Here is a 14,102-nt window from a genome sequence, read left to right on the forward strand (position 1 = left end):
GGGGTCTGGGGGTCCCCCACCAGGATTTTTTTTGTTACAAAGACTTAATTTCCTGCATTTTGGTGCAGGAATTTATTTATTTATACCCTTTAAATGCCAGTGTTTGTGATGGCATCACAAATTATTGTTAAAAAACAGGCTAGCATATGTATGATTAGCAACAACATGGATTTTCAGTTTTTTTGTAATTGATAAATACAATATTTTATTCAACTTCAGCCCTGATCATAACACCACATATTCATTTTATAATTCTAACCCTTTAAATGCCAGTGTGTGTGATCATGGCATATATTTGCAATATATCAAATGCAAAGTAGATTTTTCTGGGGGGAATTATTAAAGGCTAGCATGTGTCAATGATTAGCAGTTTTTTGTAAGGGTCCCGCCTCTACCAATCACATGCGGCTCCCTTTGTGTGTGTGTGAGAGCAAGAGAGAGAGAGAGATAGTTCTCCAACTTGTGTGAGTTGCAGTGATCTCCTGATTGTTCCCCACCTAGGTTATCTAACTATTGCGCTGGTGCAACTAGAAACACTGGCCTGCTTCTAAGTTCAGTGGCCTGACTGCGGCTCTGACTTTGGGAACCCCTGACCTAAACAACTGCCTCTTTGAACTGTTGCAGTCAGGCAAGCGCTACCGGAGTCTCATGGCCAGTACAGAGAGAATCAGAAGGAGCTTCTATCCCCAGGCCATCAGGATGCTCTACGACTCCATGTAACAACCCATCATCTACACTCATTGAACACACATCCACATGCACACAGTGACACTCACTTTTAAACAAACACCACATTATATTTATCTATTATTAAAGAGATTTGCACTACATTCATACCTCATTTGCAATCACACCTTAGTTTTGTACCTCATTTTCTGCATTGTACCTCACCGTTTACTCATTTCTACTACTTTTTTTTACTTACTTTTTACTTACTTTCTTACCTATTTTCTTTTTTACTGTATGAAGCACACTCTCAGTGGCTCATACAGAACCAAGCATTTCACCGTAAAGTATGTGTATTTTATTGTGATATTTAATAAACAAACTTGAAACTTGAACTTGAAAAGCTGCATAAAATTTTCCTAAAACCATATAGTAAACTAGATGCCTTGATGTCCTACTTGTGTCCACACAGCATGTACCTTGCCCAGATCTAGGCTAAGGGACTTTCACCCTCCCCCAAACTGAAGGCGTATTTACTTTGCACCAACCGTATCATCCTCTGATCCCAGCACTAGTGTTGAGTGAGTGAGGGCCATCTACGTGGATGGAAGAGATTGATTGAAAACCTTTATTTATCCCCGAGGGGAGATTCAGATGTCCATCACAGCATCAACAGCCATTTAAAAAGTTAATACATAACATAATTTTTTTTAGTACGTGTTAAAAACAAAGATGGACAAATACGTAGGGCTAAAAAGAAGAGCTAAAATAGAGCTAAAAGTGGTGAATGGAAGAAAAAAAAATAAACAAGTCCAATCATGATGTTAATTAATTAGTTACAGTCCACAAATCAGCCCGTCCTGGCCCTGCCTGGTTGTGGATCAAACTCTTCAAGAGTTTGAATGTGAATATATATCCCAACATTGATATGGTCAAAATAGAGTCATTGATTGCGACTTTAAAGAATCCCGAAGTCTCTACCAGTTTAGCTAATAAGGGGTTGTGAACGTGAGTCTTCCTTACTATAATACAACTTCGATCCATAAGGCTGTGATTTTGTATTTCGCCATTTCACACATTTCACAGATTATGATGTGTTACAACTTACAAGTCTGTTACAGCATTTTTGCAATTTTATTGTTGAGCTCTGCTTTCTGCTTATCACTTGAGTATAAGCTCCATTCTTTGAATCTGGACCAAAAAGAATTACAGAATAAGTATTATAAATGGCTTATTTCTTTGAGGATAGTAACAATCTGATGCAATTCATTGCACCTATCGAATTGGATTCTTGCCTTTTGAATCCATCTATTGTCATTGCATAGTACAAGTATCTATAGGCATGTCAGACCGGGATTGGGTTTCTCCTTATCATTAGGGCACAAGTATCGTGTGTTTTTTTTCTTCTTTTTTTTAGACTTTTATCCAAAGGAACTTACAAATTGTGAACAAGTCAGCAGGAGGGGTACACCTCTGGCAGCTAAGGGTCAGTGTCATTGTTCGTCAAATAGTAACAAGCTTGAGTGTTACACACTGAGTGCATAGTAGTATAGACATATTAGCATTATAAGTAGTAGTATAAGTATAGTAGCATAGTAGTAGGGTAGGCCTACATAGTAGTAAAAAGACAGTAAGATGGTTACGTTTTTTTCTTCACACATTGTTTGAAGAGGTGTGTTCTTAGTCAACGGCGGAAAATTGGTCGGGTTCCAGCTGTCCTGACTGTGGTGGGGAGTTCTTTCCACCATTGTGCAGCCTGCATCTTCAGGTCTCTTTGATGACCCCCCAGGAGCTCCGATAGGAGTGGGTCTGAGGCGGCCAGAAGTTGCAGAGCGTAGGGGTCTTGAGGGTGTTTTATGATAAGACCAGTTTTATGATAAGAATAGCAGGAAAGACTGCTGCATGCAAAACAAGAACCATTCTCAATTCATAGTATTCTCATGTCATGCCAACTAATATGGCGCAATACCACATACAGTAGCTCACAGACCACGGTTGCCATTTAACACATTCGGCGCCAGACCAGAGATATCCCGGGTTAACTCGCCAGCGGTTGAGCATCAGACCCGAGATTTCTCGGGTTTTGGTCGTTTTTTCTTTTATTCGATATTTGTATTCATTACAGGTTCACGGACCTCGGTGTTGCCATAGGAAATCATTCTGAGATCCCCAAAGTGCAATAACGGGCGCATGCTGCTAGGTGGCAGTATCACCCACCCTTTTAAACCGTATTTCTCACCGTGTGTTACATCGTATATGGTCCGGGCGGAGAATTTAGTCGACGCCAAGTAAATCGCTTCATCCGACCACTTCGAAACGCATCTAGCACACTCGATCCATAAATTGTGCCAAATTATGTCCGGGACCAGATGGACATCAATACTGGAAATCGCGATCAGACAATTGGAATATTCTTTTTGGAATAACCCCGATCAAAGGTAAGGACTATCTGACGTCAATTCCACCTTGATCCTACAATGATTTCATATCGATCCAGCTGATCAGCGTGTGTGGTGTTCAAAACTAATGCCGTTACTGGCGATCAAAGCATCAAAAAACGACCCCCCCCCTTTCATGCATTCATTATCAAACTTAATACCTATTATATACATTTGATTTGGAAATAGTAGCGTGTCCAGGCGAGAAACGCCAAAGCTTTTAGCAGAATTCACGTAGCGCCCTACAACTCAGCTTTTCAGGAATTAGCCCGGATCACTCTGAAATTATACAATATTCACCACAGGATAACACGCAAACTTTTTTTTTTGCATGTTCGACGGGAGATACTCACTGTCAAATGACCATAGTATTGTCTATAATATAGAATATAGATATAGCTCTACAAACATAGTGACGCACAGTGAAAATAGGCTATGGAAACATGGCGCATTAGCTACAAGGATGAGTGTAATGGCTGGCGCTGAAAGTGGGATAATAACCTGGTATTCGATTACAATCACCTGTTGGTTGCCAACCAAAATGTCTGTGATGAAATACTATGAATATGTCATTGCATCAGTTTGGGAAACGTATTTGTGGTGGGTCTGTCTGCTACAGAGGCGGGCTGCCACAAATAAATCTATAAATGGGAAACACTAGATGGACTAGGACTGTACTGTGTCTCTGCAGGGCCGCCCTCTCCAGCAGGCCCACGCCGTACCAGCGGGTGAAGAGACGGACCACTCTGTGAAAGAGCCAGCATTGTCTGGAGAGACTGTTTGTTTTTGAAGCAGCTCGAGGGGTATAATGAGCTGCATATTGATTATTGTAACTGGCTTGGTTTCAAGACATCAGCTGATGCGCTGTTCCTCTATATAGGACACATTCAAACCTTAATCTGGTCTGCACCTTCCATTTGCGGACATTTTTGTTGTTTTCAAATATTTTTATTCGATTTTACATTTACATTTAAAGTAATTTGTATTGGCACTGTAATTCTAGAGATGTCTGTGTCTATACACTGAAAGTGCTGCAGCACTGCTGGAACTTTAGTAGTGAAATTGTGGCTGAAATGTGTCTTCTTTTTAGATAAATTCAGGTGACTTTATTTGTAAGTACATTAAAGGGGGAGGGTTTGATTGATTGATAACTTTATTAACAGATTGCAGAATGGGTACAGTACAGTACAGCTCAATACATACAATTGTTAAGGGGATGCAGACCAGAGAAAGACTTTCGTCTTGTTTACATCAGGGTCCCCCATTTTCAATTCATCATAACATATGACATACATGACATACAGATAGACAGTACTGCTACATCTATACATTTATGACATACCAGATTTGCAAATACAGTACTGTTTGTGATACAAAAAGAGTCCAGAAAAGAGAGTATATACATTTGACGTAGAAACTGTACATTGGAGGAGGTTGGGTAGGTGGGGTGGGGTTGGGGGGGGGGACTGTACATAGGAGGTGGTTGGGTGGGTGGGGTCGGGGGTGATTGGGTAGGAGGGGTGGGGGGGGGACACTACAACTGTACAAGCAAAACTGTACATTGGAATATTGACAAAACCATACTTGGTCATTTACTGTACATGGGAGGGGGTTGGGTTAGGACATTTACAGGGGCCAGTTAGGGGTAGGCTAAAGTATGATTCACTTATTATTTCGGAAGATTTTCAGTTAGGCTATATTCTGTTTAGATCAGGCTCTGTAATTCATTACTGCACGTGTAGCCACTGATCCATTAGATTATCTTTTGGTCGACTGTCTAGTCTCAGTGAAACCAGACGGGGGCACCGTTTACCTGCATGTTGTCGTCACGGTGTATACACGGACTGTTCCTTTCTTTTCCGTATATGAATCACTTTCCGAGGTTTAGGCTATAATAACTGCACAATAGCGTCAGGAATACACCGCGGGACGAGTGCAGCGAAATGTATATTGAAACGGGACCTCAGTTATTACTTCCTTTTGCATTGAACGAAACAGATACACATCTGGTTACACACATGTGGCCTCGTGCCACGTTATTATCTATTTGTTAAACAACGTTACAATGATATATCCGGAGTGTGTTATTATTACGCGCGCCATTACGCGCGCCACTGCGATCTAGTAGTATTGTAATTTATGAGACATGTTGGATAGATAGTGTTTTTGTAGTAAAGCTTACTATTTGGGGGTAGTTTGAAGGGGGTTTGAGTCATCCCACCCTGGTCCATGCTATTTGGGGGTAGTTTGAAGGGGGTTTGAGTCATCCCACCCTGGTCCATGCTATTGTCTCACCACAGAGCGCATTCTCGCCTGCTGGCATGGTAGCTATACTCGGCGAAGAAGGCTGTTACTTCTAAGTGTAATCCGATAACGATTCAATGAAGATACGCGACTATTACCAACCACACGGGGATCGCACTCTCCTTTGTGCACACCGAGGGGTAACGTCGTTCTCTTGTAGACACTTCGCTTCTCGAACAGATGCTGGCAGCAGCCCTCACCGTTAAGCAGGACCGGGAGCGGGAGCGGGGCAGGGACACGGAAGGGAGGATTTGGGGAGTGTTTAATACCAAACCAGGACACATGTTGAGTTAACCTTCCCTCTCCCCAAATGTATTTTCTACATCGTCTTCCCGTTACCAATTAATTCCTTAGGAGAAACGAACAGATTTAGTCTTCGGTCTCTCCGGAACCCCATCGGTGTGTTTTTTGGGACTGTATCATGGATCTCAGTAAAATGGTAGGTGCTCTAATACTGACTTATTTCAACAGATATGCTGTGTTCTTCTGGCTGGGGTGTGGAGGCGAAGTTATGTCGCCAGAATAATTGTTTCTTCGAGTGAATGCATGTTGTGTTTGATCTCAACTGGCCTCTCTCTGCAAACATAGCAACAGGCTGTATTCGCTGGAAGTTTTGTTTTTGGTTGTAAACAAAACAAAAAAAACTTCCCACCGATCCTGGGTTCTTTCTCACTGAATGTGGCCATTCTTAAACTGTCGGTCATTGATAAATGTAAGCACGCACAGGTCACACTCTGTGACATGAATGGCAATTACATTTTCCTAATGACTTGTTTTAAACAAACTTAAAGACACGCTTGGTTAGTCTTGTAATAAATGGCTAGTGCGACTGTTATTATTGTCATTCTGTAGGAAGGAATATATAGGCGAATATATAGGCGAAAGCATTTCGACACGGTGTGTCCTTCTTTACCAATCAAAGCAATAACACTCATCATTACAGAGATAAGTCACATAATCAGTCATTTGATAAACGAATTTCAAAACAGTGTTTTCTGTAGCTGTATGTGTGTTTGGCTGAAGTGGACTGTGGAAAGATGGGATTTATATGCTGCTAGGAAGGATTTGCACACTTGGGACAAACCTGGCCCAGAGTGTTCCGGAGCTGCAGGTGCATATGATGAGCAGAGCCAACAAGACTAGCCTTTCACAGGCAACACGACTGGGGTCGGGTGTGCTTGTCTCAGCCCCATGGAGGTGTGGGGGAGGGTGGGTAGAAGAAAACATCTCCAGAGGCTTTTCTCCAGGGTACTTCTTTCAGCCGAGGGAGGCTCCTTCTCGGAATCTTCAATGATGAATACACTTGGAAAGAAACAAACCAACCGCACGCGCACGCACACGCACACACACACACACACACACACACACACACACACACACACACACACACACTGGTGGAAAGGAGAGTGGGAATGCCCCAGACGGAAGCATGCTGATGTCAGACATGAGAGAAGTTGTACTCTTTGACAGTTGAAAAGGGTAGGAAAAAAGGTCTTGTGTTGATTGTTGACCCTGAATAGGAACTGTGATTATGGCTGATTGCACAAAGTTACTCAGGGCAATGTTTTGATTCAAGCTTAGTCCTCTCGTCCTGACAAAACATTTCACTCATTGAGATGTCCGGGAAAAAGGATTATTTGTAATCTTGCTGAAGCCATGTTTTGCAAAGTTGTGAAACCAACCCTCTGTGTTATTGGAAAAACGGACCACTGTTGTGGTTCTGATGGACCTCTTCAAGGCTGCTCTGAGTTTTATCTGGCCGCCAGAAAGAGCTGCTTGGTTCTCTGCCTTCCCGCTTCTCCACCGCTACGCTTTGGTTATTTGGCATGCGCTAAGACACAATGGTATGAAAACACAATCCAGACCGGCGCGAGAGTCAAAGCCAGCCAGCCAGCCTCTTCTATAAAAGGAGGAAAGTCATCTTTATCATGGTAGAAGTACACTACAGGATTAATTGAGCATCAAAGTTGGCGTCCTCAGAGCATTTGTTTTCAGGATCAAGGTTTTTTAACCTTCATCTTATATGTGTGACTGGGACTGGGACTGCCCTAATTGGTGCTAAATGTGATCATGATCTTCTACCTTTAGTCACTGGAAGGAAGGCACTAACAGTGTTTCACCACCACGCTGCCCTGAGATGTTAGCCTGCGTTTAAAGCTGTGGATTGTGAGCGAGGAGGAACCTTCATTCAGCTGTACAGTACAGATGTTACAGAGCTTATAGCCACCTGCTTCCCTCCACCCCTGTCCCCAGGAACAAAAGCCTGCGTCTCTTAGGTCACACACTTGTAACTAGCTGGAGGCTCCATGTTTTCGATGCTCTCAAGTAACGCTCTCTCCAGAGGTAGCTTGAGTCATCCCACAGTTATACTCTGAGGGTGGCTGGAGGCTAAAAGGCAATCAGAATAATCTGAATCAGAAAAACTCTTTATTGTCTTGGTCGTTTGGTGCATGTGACTAATTCAAGTGGAATAAAATGGAACATATAAACTAAATTAGAATAGAAATACAAATTAATAGGACAGAGCTGAATTTTGTGCATGATTGTAGTAGAATATAAATTAGAATACAATTTAAAAAAATACAGTGGAATAGAATATGTAACAACTAACAAGGCTGTGCAATTGTAGGCCTAAATTGTGCAAAAAAAATATTAACAGTATATGCAAATATATAGTCCAGGAAGGATGTAATGGAACACAGTGACACACATGTGGCCAACGCTACATGTGGTGCTAACTCACCAACATTACCTTTTCACAATGCTCATTTTGTCATCGTAGCTCACTATGTCATCCGCTTGGGCAGGCCAATATCTGAATATCACCCAAGCAGATATTTGCGATATCAATACAATTGTCATATTGATTATTATCCTTTAGCCCTAGTGTAAATCCTAACCTATTCCCTTTAGCCCTATCGTACATTATTTTGCGGCAGGTGTCACCCCCCCCCCCCCCCCATGCCTGTTGGGAAGCGATGTTATCCTTCTCCTCAAAACGGTGCCAAAAGTAAAATTTCTCAGCCTTTAATAGTGTTGAAGTGAGCGATGACAGAGGAGTTCCTCTGCAGGGGTCCTTTTTTCCACTGGATATGTTTTCTTTTCTTCATGTATATAATACACCGGAAATGTGACGGGCAGAGGGGATGGTGCTCTTCACTGAGCCAGCCAGCCACACTCTTCTTAAAGAGGTGTAGAGTGAGTGTTCCATTGAGAGCGGATGTTCATGTCAGATGTGAGTAAATTGTAAAATGCTCTTTACGCAAGCAGCACAGAGGGCCCTTTTAAAACGAGTGACCTTCTGAGGAGGGTGGAGTTAAGTGAAACCTGAAGAAGAAGAAGGCGGAAATGCTTGGTTGGCTCCTAACTATTTTCCATAACTTGAAGAATTCTAAAAAGTGTGTTTTGTGTTCTGAGGTCCTGCAGTAATAGCCTACGGTGTGTGTTTGTGCAATGCAGGGTAGAAATACTTGACTGTTTGTTGGTGGTTTCAGTGTAGAGCCATATGAAATCCGTTTTATTTTTTTCCAAATTCCATTTTATTTTTTTCCAAATTCCGTTTTTTTCGTTTTAATATTTCAGAATTCTGTATTTTGCTTTGTACGCTCATTTTACCATCAGAAATAGTGTCTAATAAGTGGGAATGAATAAATGTCCACAATTTAATAAGATATAACAGTCCATTTAATAGGGCTGTCTTAAATACTTCGAAGCTTCGAAGCTTCGTTCGATGGGCATGGGATTCGAATATGAAAATAAAATTTGATTATTAAAAAAAATAAATAAAGATTATATATATTTTTGCAAAATCAACTCTGCGTCTCTTTGTTAACTACAACAAGCAATGCTGTTTGTTATTTAAGATGAGGTCGGACTCGGCACTGACAGATTTGTGTTCATTGTGCTGCTTTTATAAAGCCTCAAATGACGGCTTACACTATTTCAAAGCAAAGTGTTCTTTGTCTAAGATTTAAAAAGGTTTAAACATTACAGCACTGACAAAGTTGAACAAAGTGCTGTACAAGTCCCACAACATAAAAAAAAAGAGAAAAAAAAATAGTTGATTCCATTTTTATTGCTCAATTCCGCGATTCCGTCCGCGATTCCGTGATCGCGGATTCCATATGGCTCTATTTCAGTGCCTGTTTTCAGTCTTGTGTCTTGTAACATGAGGGGACTTGCATTTACCAAGGAAGTGGGGAAGTATTTCCTATTTTGTTTTTAGTTATTTCAACAAATTCTATTAGCTAACCACCAACAATAACCAAGTAAGCAGGGAAGCAATATCAGTGAGCAGCATTTCTCTCTGTCTCTCCCTCTCCTCCCTCTCACTCTCTGTTCCCCCCTCTCTTTGTTGTGGGGTGGTCAGAATATTTTCAATTGACCTTTAACTCATTCAGCGCCGGAGGCCTAGAGCATCTTAGTTCCTACTGCGCCACCACTCTAAGTCTAAGAGATAGGGCTGCGTGGCGGTGTTTGCAGGGCTATATCTATATTCTATATTATAGCTATGGATACAATACTATGGCTCATTTGACATCAACTATCCATCGTTCCGGGGGGGCAGGTGGCGCACGGAGATTACGTTCGTCACCAACACCGGGAGACACTGGATTCGCCTGTTCGAATCCAGCTCCCGGCGTTGCTATCAGCTTGGCTGGCCTCTCACACTGATACAATTGGCTGTATCAGAGGGTGGGAAAGCTGAAGGGTGGGTCCTGGGCGTTGTGGACAGCGACCCCTACAGTTTGGTCGGGGCGCAGGAAGCAAGGGTTGGAACTAAGGAGAGATAGTGTGGCCTCCCACACGCTACTCTCTCCCCGGTGAGAACCTGCGCGGCCAGGTTGGCCTGCCGGCAGGCTGCACATGCGTCGGAGGAAAGCATGTGACAGTCTCCGGTCTCCCGGACCAACAGTAGGGGAAAGTACGCAACAACCAGGAAGGGTGGGATGGGAGATAAATCGGGAAAAATTAGGGGAAGAAAGATAATAAAAAAAAAAAACGATCCATCGTTCAATATCAAGAATCAAGAGGTTTATTTGTCACATACATACCAGGGCATACAGTGAAATGCGGGTGGTCTTGCCCGCATTGATTGTGCAAAATACAATAATAAAATAGAATAAAATAGGCATTGAAAAAATAGGGCTGTACCGAATGTAATTTTTTAACATTCAAAGCTTCTATTGAAGTATTCAAACGAAGCTTTGAATGTCTGTAATGTAATGTCTTTTTTTCTATTAAATCAACTTTCTTTAATGAATATAACTCATCAGTTTCGTCAAATATAAATAATCCAATAAGGGCACGGTTGGTACGAAAGTGATGGTGACGTCTTATAGTATAATATTATAATATTAGTGTAGCCTAAACTTTATCTGCAACCGTGAAGAAAAACCCCATTGGTTTAAACAGATTGAATAGACATAAAAAAAAAAAAAAAAAAAAATTAAATGTTTATTTCAAGTTCAAGTTCTTTAATAGTTGTCATACAGAAGTACAGAATACTTTCATACAAAATGCTTCTTACTGTTACGCTCCAGAGACTGTGCTAGACAAGATAGTATCAAATAACATAATAACATAATATAGCATGAATTTAGAAGAAGAGAATGAGGTCACAGTGTTCGGTATAGACATATGTACAATGTTCTGAGTTACCATATAATATACAATACACAATACTATGCAGTGTACTAATGTACAGTACTATCTAGTGCAAAGCAGAAATGGGATGAGGTACAATTTTAGGTACAATTTACAGTAAGGTGTACGAGTTGTAGTGCAATCCTTCATCCATAAATATAAAGTGTGGGGAGTGGGTGCTACAGTGTGTTTGTTTAAAGTGGGTGTGTGCTATAAAGTGTGTGGAGTGGGTGCTACAGTGTGTTTGTTTAAAGTGAGTGTGTGCGTGTGGATGTGTGTGCTATGTGCATTTGGTGGTTGTTGTTGTGTAGTGTTCATTCATTGTTCGTTTAGCAGCCTGATGGCCTGGGGATAGAAGCTACTTCTGAGTCTTTCTGTGCTCGCCTTGAGACTCCGGTATCGCTTGCCTGACCGCAGCAGTTCAAAGAGGCAGTTGTTCGGGTGACTGGAGTCTTTAATGATTCTCTTAGCCTTGCCCTTGCAACGCTTGTAGTAAATGTTCTGGAGGGTGGGGAGCCCCCCTCCAATTGTGCGTTCGGCTGCACGTGTCACTCTTTGTAGTCTGCTTCGGTCTTTTGCAGTGCTATTCCCAAACCAGGAGGTGATGTTGCCGGTCAAGATGCTCTCTATTGTACATGAGTAGAAGTTCTTAAGGATCTTCTGGCTGACTTGGAACTTCCTTAGGCGCCTGAGGAAGTAGAGGCGTTGTCGTGCCTTCTTCACCACACTGTTAATGTGTGTGGTCCATGTCAAGTCCTCGGATATGTAGGCTCCGAGGTACTTGAAGCTGTTGACTCTCTCAACCGGTGCCCCGTCGATGCTGAGGGGGCTGTAGTCCTTGACCCCCGACCTCCTGAAGTCCACAATCATCTCCTTTGTTTTGCTGACGTTCAGGGAGAGGCTGTTTTCCTGGCACCATCCCGCCAGGACCTTGACCTCTTCCAGGTAGGCCCTCTCGTCGTTGGCAGAGATCAGGCCCACCACCACTGTGTCGTCAGCAAATTTGACGATTGTATTGCTACTCCGCTGAGCCACACAGTCGTGTGTGTACAGGGAGTAGAGGAGGGGACTCAGAACACAGCCCTGGGGGGCCCCTATGTTGAGGGTGATGGATGAGGAGGTGCAGTTGCCTGCTCTCACCACCTGGGGTCTGCCAGTCAGGAAGTCCAAGACCCACTGGCAGAGGTCATAGCCCAAGCCCAGGTCCCTGAGCTTGGCTATGAGTATGGAGGGGACTATGGTATTGAATGCCGAGCTGTAGTCGATGAATAGCATTCTCACGTAGTTCCCCTGCCTCTTGTCCAGGTGTGATGCTGCTGTGTGCAGCACATGGGATATGGCGTCCTCCGTGGACCTGTTGGGGCGGTATGCAAATTGCAGGGGGTCCATGTTGATGGGGAGGGAGGAGCAGATGTAGCCCTTTACTAGCTTCTCGAAGCACTTCATGGCTATGGAGGTGAGAGCTACAGGGCGGTAGTCGTTGAGGCAAGCAGGCTTGGATTTTTTGGGTACAGGGATAATAGTGGACTTCTTCAGGCAGGTGGGGATGACAGCCTGTTCTAAGGACAGGTTAAATATGTCAGTGAATACTGGGGCCAGTTGGTCGGCACAGACTTTTAGGACGCGGCCGGGGATGCCGTCTGGACCTGCTGCCTTCCTGATATTCACTTTTTTAAAGGTCCGCCTCACCTCATGCTCTGTTACCCTGAACACTGCGCCTCCATCAGCAGCCGACCCCCCCCCCCCATTGCCGAGGCTTGTGAGCTGGTGTTGTTATTACCAGCATCAAACCTCGCATAGAAGGTATTGAGGTCATTTGCTAAGGAGATGTCACTGTTCAGTTTGAGGGAGGCGCCTTTGTAGTCTGTCATCGTTTTGAGCCCCTGCCACATAGCTCTAGAGTCAGCTTGTTCAAACTGGAGTTCAATTTTATCCCTGTAGCGTCGTTTGGCCTCTGACACAGTCCTCCTTACGTTGTATCGCGCCACCTTGTGGTCATTCATGTTGCCTGCCTCTAGGCCGTCGTTGTATGCTTTGGTGCGCTCTCTCAGAGCTTCACGGACGGATTTGTCTACCCAGGGTTTTTGATTTGGGTAAACTTTCATTTTGGTAGTGGGGATTGTTTCTTTCACCCTAGTACAAACATAGTCCAGCACTGTCTCCGTGTAGGCATTAATGTTATCTGTGTCGCGGAACACATTCCAGTCTGTGTTGTGAAACACTGACCGGATCGTATCCTCTGACGTCACATCCCATTTCTGCACCTCTCGCGAGACTACGGGAGTACCGAATTCTAATGTTGATTTAGAATTCGAATGTCAACATTATGATCGAAGCTTCGAAGCATTCGGTACAGCCCTAAAAATAGATAAAACACAAGATATGCATGGTAAAAAAAATACATGCTAGGTTCCTGAGAAACTGGTTCTTATATACACTACTATGCAATATACAATTTACAATGTTAACTCTTAATTTATCTAAACTATACAGTACCTCCGTCTTTTAAAGTGTTTCTAAGATTCTATTTTTTAAAGTGACATTTTGTTTAAAGTGATTTTTCTTTTTAGCGGTTGCCGCATGAGTGGTGTGTGTGTGTCTGTGTGTGCTCATGTGTATTTGTGAGTGGAGAGTTCAGTGTTCAGTAGCAGGGGTGGAACGGTTCGCATTCGAACCGTGCACCGTTCGATACGACCTCCACGGTTCGGGGCATGTGTGTATTGTTCGGTTATAATGTTAGCCGCAAGCTAGGCTAACGTTAGCCGCAAGCTAACCGCAGAAATGCTCACAGCGAAGTGACTCCACGACACAAGATCCATTAGTGGGGAAGGGGGGGTATATTGACAAGGCTTGACAACAGAGGTTTAATTAGGCCTGCCACGATAACACATTTTGCTGGGCGATTAATTGCCCCCGAAAATATCGCGATAAGCGATATTATTGCGACCGGTTAGAGAATTTTTTTTTGAGAAATTTATTTCCCAAAACTTTTATTTTGAAGCCCACCGCTCCGTCTTTTCCTGTGTTTTAGACTTTTATTTTGAAGCC

General features: G+C 43.0%; 1 protein-coding gene across 3 annotated transcripts in view; it reads left to right on the forward strand.

Moving 5' to 3' along the window:
* Window positions 1-14,102, forward strand: part of hip1 (huntingtin interacting protein 1) — a 220,431-nt gene that overhangs the window by 20,727 nt on the left and 185,602 nt on the right. The window contains exon 1 of one of the 3 annotated variants that reach the window (XM_084331300.1): window positions 5,368-5,847. The exons of the other annotated variants lie outside the window; for them this stretch is intronic. Coding sequence (XP_084187426.1) covers window positions 5,830-5,847 — 18 coding nt within the window. The 5' untranslated portion in view covers window positions 5,368-5,829. Of the gene's footprint in view, window positions 1-5,367; window positions 5,848-14,102 lie in introns of those variants that run through there. 3 annotated transcript variants of the gene reach the window in all.

The sequence above is a fragment of the Notolepis coatsorum genome (assembly GCF_963971535.1).
Source record: "Notolepis coatsorum genome assembly, chromosome: 1".
Taxonomy (NCBI): domain Eukaryota; kingdom Metazoa; phylum Chordata; class Actinopteri; order Aulopiformes; family Paralepididae; genus Notolepis; species Notolepis coatsorum.